Here is a 17884-nt window from a genome sequence, read left to right on the forward strand (position 1 = left end):
ATGGAGAATGTCCAAGCTTAAACAATGGCTATAACTCTTGAGATAGAGACTGAAATAGCATATACCCAATTCAGAGAAATGTGTGTAGCAAGTTAAATCGACGGTGTAGGACCCAATTTTCAGCTAATAAATCTTGTACTAAGAAAAGTTTCTGTAGGAGGAACACCGCCAAGGACGAGTTCCCGAGAGGCATCCCATCCAGGTTCTCTTTTCTCTGTTTTTTTTTTCCTCTTGTACAGTGTTCCTTAGAAGGTGGTCCAATCAAAGGGACCATGTGGTTTGGACGGTTGTTTTTACAGTCTAGAGTGAAATGTGTTATCGTTTTCATTAATTTGATTTGGGTTTCTGAGGAATTAAGGTTTACTTACTGGATGATGATGATGATGATTTGGAGTGGATAGATATGAAGAAATGATGTAAAGGTGAAATGGGTAAAAGGGATAATAACGATCATGTTCATGTTAGGAGAAGGTGCTTTGTCTTCTTCCAATAATCTATCTATCAATCTATTGCCTAATAAGTCCAGTGGTTGAGCAGGTGAGCTCAAGCTTCTCTGTCTTCTGCTTCTGTTCTCCAGAATTTGGCCTTTCAGCAATCTCAGGGGTCGTTAATTTCTTTTCTCAAGCGGCTACATAATTTCTCTTCCTCATCCTCACTGTCTGTATGTTAATCTCTAACTCTCTAAACTCTCTCTGCCTGTCAGCTTGTTGTCTCGCTTTCCTTTCTCTTTCATACCACATATGACGCTCTTAGATTTCTCTCAAAATTCTTTTCTCGATTCCTCTGCTGCTGTACATACATATTTATAACTTGATTCTTTGATAACCCAATTACCCATTTTTTTTCCCTTTGCTTATTCTTTTATTCTTGTAGGCTTTCAAAATTTCCCTGATTCGTTTTAGCTTTTTTGAGGATCTTGAGGTGCTTTGGGGATTTCCTCGGACCTTGCTTTTCTGGTACTGGGGAGTCGTGATTTTAGCATCTTTGGTGAATTTCTAAGTTTTTAGGAAGTGGGTAGATAACTACATGTTTGGTTGTACTAATCATTAGTTTTAACATTTTTTCCCCTCTCTTTGGTGATAGTCTTAGACTTTAGTTGCCAGAAAATAAAATAATCCTTCTCTTTTCATTTTTTTCTCTTTTCTTTCAGGAGAGAGTTTATACTTCAAATTTGTATTCGTTTTTCCAATTTGCTCCACATTTGAACCTGCATAAGCTGTTGGTTCGCAAAGTTTAAGGACTGCTGCGCACTTTTTGTTGAGTTGAAGGTGAGTAGATATTTAGTTTCTATCTTATTTTATTGTTTCTTGACCTCACCGTCTGTGGGAGATATTCCTCATTGCAGAAACTGATCTCGACTATCGGGATTACCATATTTAACTTCGTTAGTTTTTAGTCTGCTTCTCATTCTTACAGCTTCCACTTATGACTAGGAATTGATGCAGGAACTCTGGAATGGGTAGTTGTTTAGTTATTTTAACCGATATGTAGTTGTTTAACTAGTGTGATGATCACAACTGTTGTCAAGAGTAAATTTGTCCATTTAGCTTCCAAGCACTTTATTGAGAAGTTGGATTGGTTAATGTGGTAGTTTTAGCAGTAGTGAAGTATCTGCCTCACATTTAGAATATATTTTCTTCGCCAAGAATGGCAATTTAAATTGTGTTTCTCACTTGCTCTAACAGTGTTCTTTTTATCCGAGGGAATGTACATGCAGACAAGACTAGGAACCTAGACCCTTTTGCCTTCTCGCTAGAATTGTTTTAGGATTAACTGATCTGGCAGAAGTGGTAACAGAGCTTTAGTTAGAATCCTAGGACTGGCTGAAGGATACAGAAGCATCTTCTAACAATCATCGATGAACAAAGTGTGAGGGCCTTATGGTTCTTGGTTGGAACTTTTTATAGAGAATAAATGCTCTATTGTCTAAGATAGACAATAGATGTTGACAATCTTGAAGGCCTTCTCCTTACGAATAAGGAAGTTCTGCTGGCTTCACGTGAAAAGGGATTTGTCAAACTAACGTAAAAATAAGGCATTTGTCAAACCTCCCAGAGGAATGCACAGAACACAGTCTTGTTTGCCCCTTGCCCATTTCTGCTGATATTAGGAGTTTTCTCTTTGGACTTCTTGGAATAGAACATTACAAGAGGGAGATTTCTTTATGGTAGAGATTGATGCACTTTTCTAAAACTGGCTGGCTATCCATTGTAAGAAGACATCAGATGTGTGCAGCTGCAGAACTTTTCCTTGAGGATTTAGTTAGACTTTGTAGTCTTTCCCCAAGTACCATTTTTGACAGGCCCACGGAGTTTCTTAGCCATTTTCAGAGGAAGCTTTGGAATGGATTGCTAGAATATTACTGGGATAGAGTAATAATACTATTAGGATATTGGTAGTGACATAGTGGTAATTAGTTAGTGGCTTATTGGATTATGAATGGTGTGTCATGTTGTTGATTTGAGCATGGTAATATGTGTGCAAATCAAGAACGAGGATCCTCTCCCATGGTGATATATGTGCAAAGCAAAAATGCACAAGTATTCATAGGCCGTTGTACAGCATTTTGTTTTACAATTAATTTTAAACGAATCTTCTTTCCAGTAGAAAGTAAGTTCGGCTCTTTCTGGCCAAGAATTTGTTTACTGCTTATATTTTTGTGCACTGAACACCTTGCATGATGCAACATTTGGCTGAACATCACGGTTTTGAAAAACATTACCTGTAGTTGCTCATATTTTTGTAGTTTGCTAAATTTAGTTGACTTCACACAGCCGTTCCTGTTAGTCTATTTTTCTGCCGTGTCAATCATAGGAATATTAAAGGCATGAGTTCAAATTACACAGCTATATTCTCTTAGCTTCTCTTCATTCATTTATTAGTTAAACAAAGATACATGTTCAAATTATTAGTAAAAATTTGTATACACCTTGAGCAACTTAGTTCTTTTAAGAAATATAGAATACTTATATCCGATATGCATTGACTTAGAAAGAGCATTAGAAGATTTTACATCCATGAGAAGATCAGGTGTAAACCAACCGAAAGTCAAGCGTCTTGTTGGAAAATATGAAATTGGTCGAACAATTGGCGAAGGTACATTTGCAAAAGTGAAATTTGCCAAAAATTCGGAGACTGGGGAACATGTAGCAATAAAGATCCTTGACAAAGAGAAAGTTCTGAAGCACAAGATGGCTGAACAGGTTTTCTTATAATTCTTTACGGTTGTAAATTGTTCTGTATTTTCCTTCTGGGTGTTTATATAATAATTAAAATCCTAATTGTACCTGAAAATTGTTGATGTTAATTAAGAAGATAAAATTAATCAGTTTAGGCTTTCAAGTTCAATGGTAGCTTGTCGATATTGAAGTAGGAGGTGAGCATGGTCTCCTTACGTCATTTTATTCTTAATTTATATTTTTCTAATAAGAAATGGAGTTTTCATTAATAAATATAGAAGAATGTACTAAGACATACGAAAAACAAGCCCACTAAAAGAAGTCTCAACACTTGCTATGAGAACCGACCCCAATCCAAAAGAATGGAACTAAACTAATAATTATCAAAAGCCCGATTAACGGGTGCCTATAAAGAAGAATGAAATCTAACCATCTCCCCTATCTCCTCCCCGATCTCTTTGCCCCTTTAAAGATTATACTGTTCCTCTCAAGTCAAATACTTCACAGAATGGTGAAACAGCAGACTCTAGAAGTAATTTTTTTCCCTAAAAAATTGGCATGAATTTGTTTAAAATGCAATTTTAGCCTGCCACAAAACTCTTCCTTTATCGTAAAAAGGAGTTTATTGCAAAAACGTGAGTTCTGGAGCACTGTTGCCCATTGAACCACAACCTTTGTTGTACCGAGTCCAAAGGAAGATTGAAAATGGACAATTGATATTGACAGTCACTTCTTGTGCTTTGTGCTAATGGCTACCACTGAATCGGTGAGCTCTTAATATGTTGGTTGATTGACCTACAGATCACAAACTTCCTTTCTTCTAATTCTAGATCTTCGGTTTCAACCTCTACTGCCACCCCTAAACCCACCTTCTCCCAACAAAAGGAAAATCCCACATCCAGAAAGGGAAAAAGAGAGTAGAAAAGTAAAGAAGAAAATAAGAAAAAGGGGTGTGGCATCTGATTACTTATCGAAAGTCTCTTTAGATAGAGGAACATGTTTCAATTCTAAACAAAGTTAAAGGTTCTTGTTAATACTTTTACAGATCAAGCGGGAAATTGCCACAATGAAACTAATAAAGCATCCACATGTTGTCCAATTGTTTGAGGTATCTCTCTTTCTCTCTCCTTCAACAAAGTTTCGTTTTATTTCTTGTTTTGCATCTCCTAAAAGGCTATAGTCTAGGAGGTAGTTTTTGCAATTTGAAAATGGAGAGTGCTCTATTTTCTTCCGAAGCCTTTTTCTTATAACAGTTCTCAGAAGTGTTCTCAGCAGTTAATGTCTGATACATATTCTTGTGAAGCTATTTTCCTTAACAGTTCTCTTTATTTTCAGGTGATGGGGAGCAAAACAAAGATATTTATTGTTTTGGAGTTTGTTACTGGAGGAGAACTTTTTGATAAAATTGTTAGTACTCCATTTCTGAAGAAAAAAGTGAGAAAGGAAGAAAAATGTAAAATGTTGTTGTGCAATTTGGAAAACTGATCCAGACGGATTCACCATTCTTTGGGCCTTGGTATTCTGTTGACTTTTATTTAAATTCAATATTGAACCGTCTACGTTATTCTTGAAGGTAAATCATGGACGGATGAGTGAAAATGAGGCACGGAGATATTTCCAGCAACTTATAAATGCTGTTGATTATTGTCATAGCAGAGGTGTTTACCACAGGGATCTTAAGGTATCGTCCATTTCATGTTTTACTTTCTTGAAATTAAATACAGAAAAATGTCAAATACTCTGTATTTTATTACCTCTATGACGGTTCCTATTTGCAGCCAGAAAATCTATTGTTAGATGCCTACGGTAATCTTAAAGTGTCTGATTTTGGATTGAGTGCACTTTCTCAACAAGTGAAGGTAAGATACATTTCGACACTCCATTATTTTGTCATTTAAATTTCATCTCTTTCCTGCTGTTTACTGTGGTGGTCTGGGCATTGATTTAAGACTAAAAAGAAAATGCTGAAAAGAAGTTGGAGCGAGGGAAAAAAGCAATAAATTGATGATGTGGACCTTCCTGCTTTACTGGCAGACATTGTGGTTACAAGTTAGTTCATGGTTAAAGTAGTGATATAATTGAATTTAGCGTTATCTATTAGCTTAAGTTATTGGATTACTGGGTGATTTAACATGGTATTAGGAGGTTCTATATTTGAATTCCTATAATATCATTTCCTCAAGACTAATATTGATTTTTTCCTTGGTGGACCTACAAATTTACAACCCTAAAGTGAGGAATGTTAAAGTATTGATATAATTAAATTAACTGTAACCTATTAACTTAGCTATTGGGTCGATTGGTGATTTCAATTACTGGTCACGTTTCTTTAGGCATCTGCACTGGTACATAACTTGTATTTTAATGATTTTATAGCTCAAAAACTGATCCTATATAAAAATCAATTTGTTTGGTTATCAACAGTGGTTGTAAATAGGTCTCAAATCATATTATTTTCGTCTTTACTGTTTTTCTTATAATGTGGATTAGCAAGTTATCAGATTTATAGATTTATTTGTCTTGTCAATGCTGCTTTAGAAAATAGGCTTGTTGAATGAAACTTCTTTGAATGAAAAGCTCTCTAGTCAATTTGTTGGTCCTAACGCGGTAGTGATGTCAAATTTGTCAATTGGTGTTTTTGATTTGTAGACTTTCTTTACTTTGGGTTGGAATGTCTTATAGCTCCTCTTTTGTGGGTTTTGTCTGGGAGATATATTATTTCAGTTTCTTATATTGACCACATGCGCACACACGATAAAAAAAAGGCACTTGAGTTGTAATTATTGAGTGTGTGCCTAGGTGCAAGAAATGGGGAAGCATGGACAAAATGTCGCTGCCAAGTGAAGCATTTAATTTGCTATTATTGAAAAGAAGGTAGAAGAGAGAAAAGACACAGAGTTACGTGGAAACCCTAGATCAGGGAGAAAAACCACAATGAGAGATTTTATTCTTATTTTTCTGATTCACAGTACTCAACACATGACAGGTATAAATAACCAAACTGAGAGAAACCCTAGACAGTGGACGCTAAGTAAAAGACTAAAATGTCCTTAGGGCTAAATAACAATTTCAACACTCCCCCTCAAGTTGGGGCGTAAATATCAATGAGGCCCAACTTGCTAATACAAATGTCGAACGTCTGTCTAGGTAACCCTTTGGTCAGGACATCCGCAATCTGTTGACTGGACGGGACATAGGGGATGGGTGGACAAAAAAACTGCTCAAACCGAACCGATTTATAAGCAAAACCGAATTTTTCAGTTCGATGCGGTTCGTTGAGCTGTTGAAACCGAATTTAAACGGTTTGGTTCGGTTCAAAGCTTGAAAACCGATTTCTAAATCGAACCGAACCGTTTATATATAAATATATATAAAATTATAAATATACATATATATATATATATATATATAAATTTAATAATAAATAACCTAATTTAAACTCAGCGACTCGAGCGCCGCTCTGCCTCCACCCTCCTCACGCATTCGCATTTCCATTTCGCAATCCGCTTCGCCAATCAGATCTGTACCAACTAGGGTTTTGCCGCCATTCTTCTTCGTCGACCAGACCGCCGCCGTTCTTCTTCGTTACCAAGACCGCCATACGAAATCATATATGTACCTCACAGACGCCATTCACTTCTTCTTTCGTGAACCAAAGTTCTTCTTCGTCGACCAGACCGTCTGGTTCTTCTTCGTCAACCAGGCCGTTCACTTCTTCTTTCGTAGCATTGCCGTGAACACTGAACACGAACAGAGGTAAATAACTAAATAAAACTCAAACCGATTCTTGAAACCGAATTGAACCGGTTCGGTTCGGTTCGATTCGAGCCGCACAAATGGTGCGGTTCGGTTTCATATATAAACAAAAGCGGTTTGGTTCGGTTTGGCCATCAAACCGAACCGATTCCACCCCTAATAGGGGATACAAATGTTATCGTTGTCTTGTTTCTTTTTGATGAAATGTCGGTCTATCTCAACATGTTTGATTTTGTCATGCTGAACAGGGTTATTGGCAATATTAATGGTAGCCTTGTTGTCACAGTAGAGTCTCATCGGGTCATGACTCTCTTGATGAAGATCTACCAATACCTTCTTCAACCAAATTTCCTCATAAATGCCCAAGCTCATAGCTCTGTATTCAGCTTCGGCACTACTTCTAGCCACGACACCCTGTTTCTTACTCCTCTATGTGACTAGATTTCCCCATACGAAGGTACAATACCCCAAGGTTGACTTCCTATCAGTAACGGAACTGGCCCAGTCTGAGTCTGTATAGGCTTCGATGCATCTTTTATCATTCTTCCTGAACACGAAGCCCTTTCCAGGTGTCGACTTTTGATATCTCAGAATCTGGGTCATCCACGTGGCGGAGGATCGGTCCGGCAGAAGGGCTAGGGTTGGCGGCTGATTCGTGAACAGGGGTTGTAGATCGGAGATTGGCAGCTGGGTCGTGAACACGAGCTACGAGGAAACATCCATGGCTGGCAGCTACATCGTGATCGACGGCTCCGTGATGGAGTTTCCCTACGCCGGTTGGATCTAAGGAGAACGGACGCGCGAGGGATCAGCTGGGTCGGCTGAGGATGCTCAACAGCTGGAGCTCGGATCTGACACTGATTGGATGATTTGAGGCAGTGCGGCATGGAGATAATGCTCAACGGCTTCTCGTATGGCTGTGGCAACTTCGGCGTTCATGGCTCCACCCATTCTAACGGAGGTTGCTGTCGGAGTCTCTGGTTCGTTCTCATCGATGACGGCCAAGGTTTTGTTGTCATGCTCTGATACCATATGGAAAAGAAGGTAGAAGAGAGAAAAGACACAAAGTTACGTGGAAACCCTAGATCAGGGAGAAAAACCACAATGAGAGATTTTTATTCTTATTTTTCTGATTCACATTACTCAACACAGGACAGGTATAAATAACCAAACGGAGAGAAACCCTAGACAATAGACGCTAAATAAAAGACTAAAATGCCCTTGGGGCTAAATAACAATTTCAACAGCTATCATTATTGCTTGCACAGCAGAGTCACTTTTCATTTGCAGATGCTTGGTATCCGTATTGCAGTGTTCACAAAGAATATGGTTCATGGCCCATTAAGTGCAAAAGTAATAGCATTGATTATATATATTACTGCAAAATTTAAAAAAAAAAAAAAAATACAGAATTTAATGCCTCCCATTTGAGGAGACATCTCTCTTACACAATCTAATTCCAGAATTTGCCCACGTCAAAATCTCTTAACCTTCCCTATTATGACATTCCAGCTCACAAGAACGAGTTTACTTTCAAACTAACATATATTGATAACCTTGGTATCTAACAGATAATTATCACAGATTTCAATTTTACCAAATATCCTTCAACTCAGTAAAGGGGTTTACAAAAACTTGTTATGACTTCAGCATCCTGACTCATGTTTCAGTAATTTTTTTTCTTGTTTGCAACTTGGAAACTCTGTAACATAATTCTTCACAACCATTCAGGAATATGTGTATAAGTACGGGACTTCTTATCAAATGATGTCACATATCATTGTTTCCCTTCCCTTTTCATGGAATATTTGTATTCTATGATGAAATGGGAAGAAAAACTCCAATTTTTCTATGTTGAGATGTTTTTGATGCTCTAAAAGAATCTTTTAATTCATTTCTTGAAACATTTGATTGGCAGGATGATGGCCTGCTTCACACTACTTGTGGAACTCCAAACTATGTTGCTCCTGAGGTGCAGATTCTTCATGAACTTTATATATGTACACGGCATTCCTACAAGTGTTATAACTTATAACGAACGTTTTGATATGTAGGTTCTTAATGATAGAGGCTACGACGGTGCAACTGCAGACTTATGGTCTTGTGGAGTTATACTCTTTGTACTGCTTGCAGGTTACTTGCCGTTTGATGATTCTAATCTCATCAACCTTTATAAAAAGGCAAGCATTTCTTTTTTACCTTGTCATCTTTTCTTTTTTTAAATTAAATTCTACTGCTCTTTGCATTTTTCAGTTCTCACTTCTATTATATGCAGATCTCGTCTGCTGAATTTACTTGTCCTCCGTGGCTTTCTTTAGATGCCATGAAATTGATAGCTCGAATTTTGGATCCCAACCCAATGACTGTAAGTACCATGCTATTGGTGTTCTGTTGCCTTTTCTTAAAGCAAACATAACTTTTCATTGGTAAAATGAAAAGAGACTAATGCTCAAAATACAGTCCTTCAAGAAAATATGAAACCGTGAAAAACAAAAGAAGAGGTGTTATGTTGTCATTGTCACTTTCTTTTGTACTGCTCCTGCATGTTCCACCTTAGGAAGGTTAGTGATGAAATTACTGTAGTTGAACATTGTAGTTAAACTGTTCACACTTGGAATAATAAGCAAACTTTACCTGTGTGTGTACATTCAATTGTTTGACTACTATGTTTTTTGTACTTTATCATAGATCATAGTTATTTGGATTACACTTTGATTTTCTTCTACTGCAGCGCATCACTATACCAGAAATTTTGGAAGATGAATGGTTTAAGAAAGATTATAAGCCTCCTGTTTTTGAGGAGCAGAAGATTGCAAACTTGGATGATGTAGAAGCTGTCTTTAAAGATTCGGAAGTATGTCAAATTTGATTTCGTTATGAGCATTTCTGACTTCTGAGTATTGTAATGTCGCTTATAATTTCTCAATGTTTATGAACTTTTTCCCAGGAGCACCATGTGACAGAGAAGAAGGAAGAACACCCAGCAGCTATGAATGCCTTCGAGTTAATTTCAATGTCGAAGGGGCTCAACTTGGCAAATTTGTTTGGTACAGAACAGGTTTGCACTTGCCATAATTGTGAACGTCCCATATTGTTTGTTCAGTTACAACGGTTGTGTCCCCGCGTAAATTGATTATGAACGGACTTTTTCCCATACCCTTGATAGAACCAACAGCATCTTATAGACTGGATTTGTGTATTTTGACCATGAGTTGCACTTGTCTTGTTGTTGGGCAGGAATTCAAGAGAGAAACAAGGTTCACCTCTAAATGCACAGCTAATGAAATTGTAAATAAGATTGAAGAAGCTGCCAAACCTCTTGGTTTTGATGTACAAAAGAAAAATTACAAGGTGAGCTAACTCTACACAATAGACTGACTTCTGAATGGTTTTGAATCACGAGTTGCATATTTTTCTGCTAATTGATATTTTGTATTAAGAATGATCATGCTATTTCTCTATCAGATGAGGCTTGAAAATGTGAAAGCTGGTCGGAAGGGAAATCTTAATGTTGCCACAGAGGTACTGAATGATGAAGCATTGTGTTATAGAGAGGGAATTTTAAACAAAATCTAACACTTTTTTCTCATTCTTGAATAGATTTTGCAAGTAGCACCTTCTGTCCATGTGGTTGAGATGCGAAAAGCAAAGGGAGACACTTTAGAGTTTCACAAGGTACTTCCTCTGCTAGTGTGAAAAATCGTTCTCATCCATATACGATATGGATAATACAGGTAGTATCATAATTTACATAACTTGACGCTACACGCGTGCAAATACTAATCCTTTGGCAAACTTGGTTAAAAGAAGTTATTTTTAAGGTTTTCATTGAAGGGAAAGATTAAATGATACAACTCGTGTGGGTTTTGTTATGGATGAGAAAGAGCTCTATTTCTTTTAGTTTTGTGATTCTATACTTGTTCTTTGAAACTGTGTATTATCTTTGCAGTTCTACAAAAACCTCTCCACCTCCTTGGAGGATGTTGTTTGGAAGACTGAGGAAGACATGCAAGAAACAAAGTGAAACTCAACGCAGTTCGAATTACGAAGAACAAATTCTTGTAAATGCTTCATGACTGCTGTTTCCTTAACCCTCAATTCTCATGTGTTCAATCGATTGTTTTCCATTTTATTGTAGGAAAGCATGTAAAAAGCTCCCAGAAAATGAGCTATGATAGATGTTTTTGATCTTACACTTAAAACTTGGATTCTCAGTGATAGCCAGGAATATTTGCAATTCTTTTTAGGTATTATATGCTTCCATTAGTATTTCAAACACAAAATAGCTTTCTTAATGCTCAGTTGTTTTAAAAATGTTGCAGTTTGGAAACTATGGACTGAAAGCAACTTTTGTTCTGCTGTCAACAAAAGAAAGAAGTTTGAAATATGTTGGGACAGTATAGAAGCAAATGGGACTTCCAAAAATGTACTGTTTCTTAACAAAATAATGGTAACATGAAAGCAATGATTTAAGGGTTGGGAAGTTTGACTAATTAAACTGCCCTGGCTTTGATTGAGTGAGTAAAAAATTGTTCTCTTGCTCTTCAGGTGATTGGGAAAGTCAAATGATGATTAAAATAAGTTTGTTAGTCAATTTATGATTGATTAATTGAAAGGCTGGCTGGATTGTATTTTTGAATTGCTTGTTGAGAAAAGTATACATTAGAAAAGAAACTTCATTTTTAAAATCATCTTTTGGGAGTGTGAAAGCAAAAAGACTATTTATTCTGCCCTACTCGGAAGGATTTGCATTAATTCAAACCAAAATAGAAATGATCATAATGATGATTGTTTTCAAAAGGTCAAGAATTTAAGTTAATATTTTAGAAGTTCAAATTTAAAAGTCTGAAAATAAAAAATTAATATTAAAAAAATAAGTTTTTATTAATTCGGGTTGGGTGGGTTGTAAATCCAAAAGATCTAAATAAAGTCTCTAGCCAAACCCTTAAAATTTGGGTTGAGTTAGGTTAGATTGTCAGTTTATAACTCCTTTTTTCTTTTTAATTTAAAATATGTAAATTTATATACAACACGTGGCTAATAATTAAAATTTCGTAAAATTTAATGTTAAATATCAAATATCTATAATATTTATTACAAACTTTAAACAGAAACAAATATCATAACAATTTTAAAAGTTTAAACAAAGATATATATATATATATATATTATTTGAGTCGGATTGGATCAACCAAAATTTTTTAACCAATCAGTGATCCAATTCAACCCAATAAAAAATAGAAAAAGTTTAATCCAATCCAAAAACAAAACTAACCCAACTTAACTCTTACATTTTGGGTTGGATAGTCAGGGTTCTTCGAGTTATCAAGTCATCTTAATAGTCCTATTTATTATGTTGTTTTTTTACAAAAAAATATTCTCCTTAATTTCTTATTAGGTTATTTTTATGTGAAAAATATTGTCTGGCTTGAATACCATTCTTATTTGGCTACTAAATTTCAAAATGTTGCATTTTTCTCTTAAGTTGAGTTTAATTTTTTATTTAGTCCATAAATTTCAAAGTGTTATTTTTTCCATTGAGTTTTTAGCTTCATTTCCATTTGTTCTTTATTACACTTTTACTACTCACTTTTGGTCTTTGATATTAGTTTTCATCTAATCAAGTAGATTTTTTTAAAATTATTTTAAATAATAAAACTGTTAAAAATATTTATAATTAAGAATAACATATCACTGTAATCTGTAATAGATGGTGATTTATTTTTCAATATTTGAAAACATACGCTTTTATTTATTTTTAAAATATTTCTTTGCTTTTGTAATTCTAGATGATTGCATGAAAATGAGAGGAAGACAGTGAAACAAAATAACATTTGAAACTTTTGGGGAAAAAAAAGAATCAGAAAGAAGAAATCAGCGTGAATATTGTGAAAAGGGATTTGATAAGGGCGGGAGAGTAAGAGTAGAAAAATGGAGAAGTTTGTGCCGTGAGCGAACCGTTGCCGCTATTTCTAGGGTTTGAAATTTCAACGCAGATTTTTTTGTTGGATTTTTTAATGATCATTATCTGACGCAAAAGGAAAGATGGAGTTTATAGCCTTTGAGTGATTCAAACGTTGAATTCTTTCGTTGACTGATAATACCCAATGAAGCAAAGCTGGAGGAGAGAGAGGTTGATGATGGAAGTGGATCACTCTGTTCTTCCTGAAATATTTATTGTGTCAGTTGACCTTCCTGTTTTCCCCCAATTTTTTCTCTTTCGTTCATCTTCCCTGTCCCTATTATCGTCATGGGAATCTGCTGCGCAAAACCTGCCAAGCTTGCTCATGCTTCTTCAAGCATTGTTTCTGGTGAATTGCATCTCTTCTTCTTTTTCTTTTAATTACTTCTACTTTTGTCCGCGATCAGTGGATCATTCTGTTGTTCGTGATTTAATTACTGAATATTAGCTTAAGACAGAAACGATTATTATGAATTACCATAGCAATGCGACTATGCGAAAGGAAAGGAAGCGATTCTCTTGTCAATTTTCTGATCATGGCATTGTGTAATTCGGTCCTCATATTAATTTGTATAGCCTGCTGCTGTTTAGTTACTTCCTGGCTGCGCATACATTGCCATTTCTAACGTTCTAGCATATATTGTGTTATTAGATTGTGAATTTATTGTCTTCTTTGTGTTTGGATTTGCTCCTCAATTGTCTCATTTTCCTGGCAGGAACGGATAAACCAAATAGCAAGCCCAACGTGGAATCAGCCGATTCTAGTTTGAAAACTGTAAGTCTTAACTCTAGTATGCCTGTCATCAAACCGAAATTCGACGTGTCTGGCACCTCGGCTCTCAAATCTTTTAGCTTCATTGATCTCAAGAATGCCACCAAGAACTTCCGTAGTGAAAGTCAAATTGGCGAGGGAGGATTTGGATGTGTCTTTAAAGGATGGATCGATGAGCACTCTTATCTTCCTACCAAACCTGGAACTGGAATTGTAGTGGCTGTCAAGAAACTCAAGCGAGAGAGCCTTCAAGGCTACAAGGAATGGCTTGTACGTAAACTATGAAACCTGCTATTATTAATCATAATATGTTTTCCAACTAATTCACCTTAACTTCATTTGAATCGCATTATTTCAGGCGGAAGTAAATTATCTGGGCCAGCTTCGCCATGAAAACCTTGTCAGGCTCATTGGTTATTGCTCCGAATCCGATAACAGACTCCTGGTTTATGAGTATATGCCAAAGGGAAGTCTGGAAAATCACTTGTTTAGAAGTTAGTATGCAACCCCAACTCTACCTTTGGCTTTTTATTTCAGCATCTTTCTTCTCTTGCTCAATTTTAAAGCTGTTGCCTTTAACTCATATCTAGATTCTAGATTAGTGTTTTCCCCTTCCAATTTTTAGTACTTTCAGTCTAGCTATTAAAAATTTAAAATGGTTCAAGAAATCCATTATAAGGTACCTTCGGTACAGAAGCATTGTTTATACAGAGAGTACAACTGAAGGAAGAAACTTTTTATTGATCCCAAGTGATCAAGTCATGGAGCTAGGCTTTTTATACTGCCAATCAACTAACAAACATCTAGTATCCCTTTAATAAATTACCATACAAAAGCATTGTTTATACAGAGAGTATAACTGAAGGAAGAAACTTTTTATTGATCCCGAGTGATCAAGTCATGGAGCTAGGCTTTTTATAGTGGCAATCAACTAACAAACATCTAGTATCCCTTTAATCAATTACCAGAGTTACTTCTGTGGTATAATAACTGCCACAGCAATAAACTAAATGCTTATATTGATTCTTTTAATTAATTCATTTATTTATTTGTGTGTGGTGGTTGCCAATGTGGGAGCGGGGGGGGGGGGGGGGGGGGCGCGGTGGGGGTTGTGGGGGGTAGTTCTAAAACTTTTATGTGGCTGCTCCTGTTATAGGACGACAACACTATGCTGTCTTAATGAAATTGAGCTGGCCAAAAGCAAATGGAGTAAATGGGAACTATTCTCCGAGGCCATTGGATAATGAATTGTGTTACTGAATTACGCAGGTGTTTGGGAACCAAAGCATTTGAGAATGGACGCATTAAAAGGAAGATATTTTCAAAATTACTTCTCAAGGAAAGAGCATATGTACTGGGACGTTCTATTTTAATTGCAAGTTCACATTGTTAACCATAGAAAATGGTGATTTGGTCTGATCTTGTAGATTGTTGTTTTCTTCTTTATTTCCTTCTTTGCATTTAAGCATTAACTAATATAAAACTCACACCCAAGAATGGATACAAGCCCGAGGTAGGTTTACTTGTCACGGAGTCAGAATGATGTTTCTCCATGCCTTTAGTTGCCACCTTGTTCCTCTTGATTGTGATTTATTGCTTTGGAGGACAAGCATTTACATGATTTTTAAATTTTTAAAAGGTTTCATGTGTTGTTGGGGTATTTTTCTCTGGGAATTCGTAATGATACCCACCTTTCTCTGCTTCTACAGAAGGTGTTACACCTATTTCTTGGCGTGTGCGAATGAATATTGCAGTTGACGTGGCACGGGGATTAGCATTCTTACACAGTTCTGAACCTAATGTTATATATCGTGATTTGAAGGCTGCCAACATTTTACTTGATTCAGTGAGTAATTTTTTTCTTATCAACGGAAAGAAAATCCCCTCTGAAGATACTTATTTCTCTCTCTTTCCTTTTAAGGAATTCAATGCAAAACTCTCAGATTTTGGCTTAGCAAGGGAAGGCCCTACGGGAGACAAGACTCATGTTTCGACCCGGGTAATAGGAACTCGAGGCTATGCTGCCCCTGAATATGTAGCAACAGGTTGGTAGAATTCATTTATTTCATCCTTTATTATTTCCTTAATTGATGAAGTAAAAGCAGATATTGAATTTTAGAAAGTATTGAATCTATTTCATTCTTCTTAGCTCATGTATGGAATGGTTGAATTTATTGTTTCTTTCTTGGTAAGAGTTAGGATAGGGCTTTCTACACATATAACCTAATTATATTAAAATTGTCTTAAACTTCTTAATCTTTTCATAGCCTAATAGGATGAACTATTACACAAAAATCTAGCTCAAATGTTTATATCACCCTCCACGAATTTCAAATATTTTGAAAAATGATAATAAGAAAAGACACATATGAAAAAAAAAAATACCATATTCACGCTTCACGATCATTAATAACTTGTACATAGAAGTCACGTTGGTTATAGTATACAATACATGTGAGATTTATTTATATATTTTGTTTTAAATTTCAAATATATATGGGTATATTTTAAATAATCGGGGGACGCCATCTATCCTAGTATAATATACATGTATATATATAACAAAGTATATGGAATATATATATCTCAATAGAAACGAGACTGACGTTAAAATATGAGGTATATATTATATAAAATCTTAAATTTGTATTTGTTCTAAATACATTTGGAATAACCCCATACATATTTGAAATAAATATTGTATAAATATATAAATATCATAGAAGTGAGAATAAAATAATATTCATTAAATAATAATCCAAAACGCAAAAAAAGTTAATAAAAAATATTCCTAAATTGAAGGGATAAATACCATATAAATTAAAGAATAATTTAATATTCATTAAATAATACCCCACATTAATTACAAGATATACCGTATTAATTGATAATACGAATTTTTTAATATTTAATTGAATTTTTTATTGAATTTTTAATTAATATTAAATTGTAAGAGTTTTAAAATTTTAATAAGAGAAAATGAGTATTAAGTTATATTTATCCAAAAATTAGGGCAAGATCTAGATATGAAATATATTACAACTTTAAGATATTTGTGAAATTTTGTTTGTAACTAGGTTAAATGTCTAAAACTTTATTTAGTGTATTGAAAATTAAGAGGCAGAAAAGAAACCAAGATCCAAGATGAGAGAAATAGCTTTACGAAAACACTAGAGAACAACGTAAGGAACAAAAAGAAGTTATCCAATGGATGATATTCTATACTGCATTATGATGACCATGGTTTAATACGTTTGAAATGTAGCCATATTGGCAAAAGTTCTATTTTTTCCTTGTTTGTAGAATAAACATATATTCTTATTTAGGAAATGATGCATTAATACAAGGGTATTGCACTCATCTCGTACTCTGCCTGGCGATGGTTTGACCGTCTAAAACAGGTCACTTGACTCCAAAGAGTGATGTATACAGCTTTGGGGTGGTTTTGCTAGAACTGCTCTCAGGCAAGCGAGCACTAGACCAGGAGAAAGTTGGGAGAGTTGAAGAGAGCCTTGTGGATTGGGGGAAACCACTTCTAAGTGACGGTAAGCGCATGTTAAGGATAATGGATACGAGGATGGGCGGTCAATATTCGAGAAAAGAAGCTCAAGCTGCAGCTTCGCTTGCACTGAATTGCCTCCACACAGATCCCAAAAACAGGCCATCCATGAGTGAAGTTCTTGACGAATTGGAACGACTACACGCCACAAAGGATGTTCCAAGGACCCCGGACGTTCATGCCATCAGACGCACTCCACCTGCTAGATTTCAATCATAATTTGTTTCCTCGAATTGTTTCATTGGCCAACAAACGCACCATGTCTTACCTACTACAGAAGATGTGTGCTGTACAAGTTTTGTGGATATTTCCAAGTAGAATATATACACCACACCTTAAGGAAATGTAATCAACACATTTACATTTATAAAAACAGTCGGCAAGTCTTTTCAAATAATCAGGAAGAAAGACTTGTTATAGTATGTTTGAGAGATTTTAAAACGATTAAAATCACTTCAAAACATGTTTTAGTGAGTAAAAATGTACTAAATCAAATATTAGATTGATTGAAATAAATAAGACTAATCAAAACATGACCTAATAATGAGACTACTCAAAAACTATAAACTAAAAGGAAAACAAAACAGTCCATTAAACAAGAAAGAAAGCTCTCAATGCTCTGGATTCGGGTCCTTTTCCCCGTGTTTGGGTCTGTG

General features: G+C 35.6%; 2 protein-coding genes across 4 annotated transcripts; both read left to right on the forward strand.

The window, feature by feature from the left end:
* The first annotated feature begins 383 nt into the window (after nt 1–383).
* LOC120087761 (CBL-interacting serine/threonine-protein kinase 3) lies at nt 384–11213 on the forward strand. 3 transcript variants are annotated; one of them, XM_039044647.1, is made up of 16 exons: nt 384–661; nt 1151–1268; nt 2992–3203; nt 4225–4287; nt 4515–4613; nt 4753–4860; nt 4958–5038; nt 8854–8907; nt 8990–9115; nt 9211–9300; nt 9667–9789; nt 9883–9993; nt 10173–10286; nt 10401–10457; nt 10536–10610; nt 10885–11213. In XM_039044647.1, exons 3-16 carry the CDS (start codon nt 3018–3020, stop codon nt 10957–10959), a joined length of 1362 nt encoding a protein of 453 aa, XP_038900575.1. In that variant the 5' UTR covers nt 384–661; nt 1151–1268; nt 2992–3017; the 3' UTR covers nt 10960–11213. The 3 variants fall into 3 exon arrangements, with proteins under 3 accessions (XP_038900575.1, XP_038900577.1, XP_038900576.1); XM_039044648.1 differs by having other exon boundaries at nt 388–661; nt 4515–4586; XM_039044649.1 differs by lacking the exon at nt 4515–4613 and having other exon boundaries at nt 385–661.
* Nucleotides 11214–12801: 1588 nt separating this feature from the next.
* LOC120087684 (probable serine/threonine-protein kinase PBL3) lies at nt 12802–17649 on the forward strand. Its single transcript, XM_039044542.1, has 6 exons — nt 12802–13246; nt 13614–13939; nt 14028–14163; nt 15379–15515; nt 15591–15714; nt 17071–17649. The coding sequence occupies exons 1-6, from the start codon at nt 13186–13188 to the stop codon at nt 17445–17447; spliced, it is 1161 nt and encodes a 386-aa protein (XP_038900470.1). The 5' UTR covers nt 12802–13185; the 3' UTR covers nt 17448–17649.
* The last annotated feature ends 235 nt before the right edge of the window (nt 17650–17884 follow it).

This window comes from Benincasa hispida, chromosome 10, assembly GCF_009727055.1.
Source record: "Benincasa hispida cultivar B227 chromosome 10, ASM972705v1, whole genome shotgun sequence".
Classification (NCBI taxonomy): domain Eukaryota; kingdom Viridiplantae; phylum Streptophyta; class Magnoliopsida; order Cucurbitales; family Cucurbitaceae; genus Benincasa; species Benincasa hispida.

Bases quoted from the DNA above. Each gene is read 5' to 3' on its own strand.
- LOC120087761 (XM_039044647.1), top strand. From the start codon at position 3,018: ATGAGAAGATCAGGTGTAAACCAACCGAAAGTCAAGCGTCTTGTTGGA. The intron at 3,204-4,224 runs GTTTTCTTATAA...ATACTTTTACAG, and splicing joins AGCACAAGATGGCTGAACAG to ATCAAGCGGGAAATTGCCAC. The intron at 8,908-8,989 runs GTGCAGATTCTT...TTTGATATGTAG, and splicing joins CAAACTATGTTGCTCCTGAG to GTTCTTAATGATAGAGGCTA.
- LOC120087684 (XM_039044542.1), top strand. From the start codon at position 13,186: ATGGGAATCTGCTGCGCAAAACCTGCCAAGCTTGCTCATGCTTCTTCA. The intron at 13,247-13,613 runs GTGAATTGCATC...TTTTCCTGGCAG, and splicing joins TTCTTCAAGCATTGTTTCTG to GAACGGATAAACCAAATAGC. The intron at 14,164-15,378 runs GTTAGTATGCAA...CTGCTTCTACAG, and splicing joins GGAAAATCACTTGTTTAGAA to AAGGTGTTACACCTATTTCT.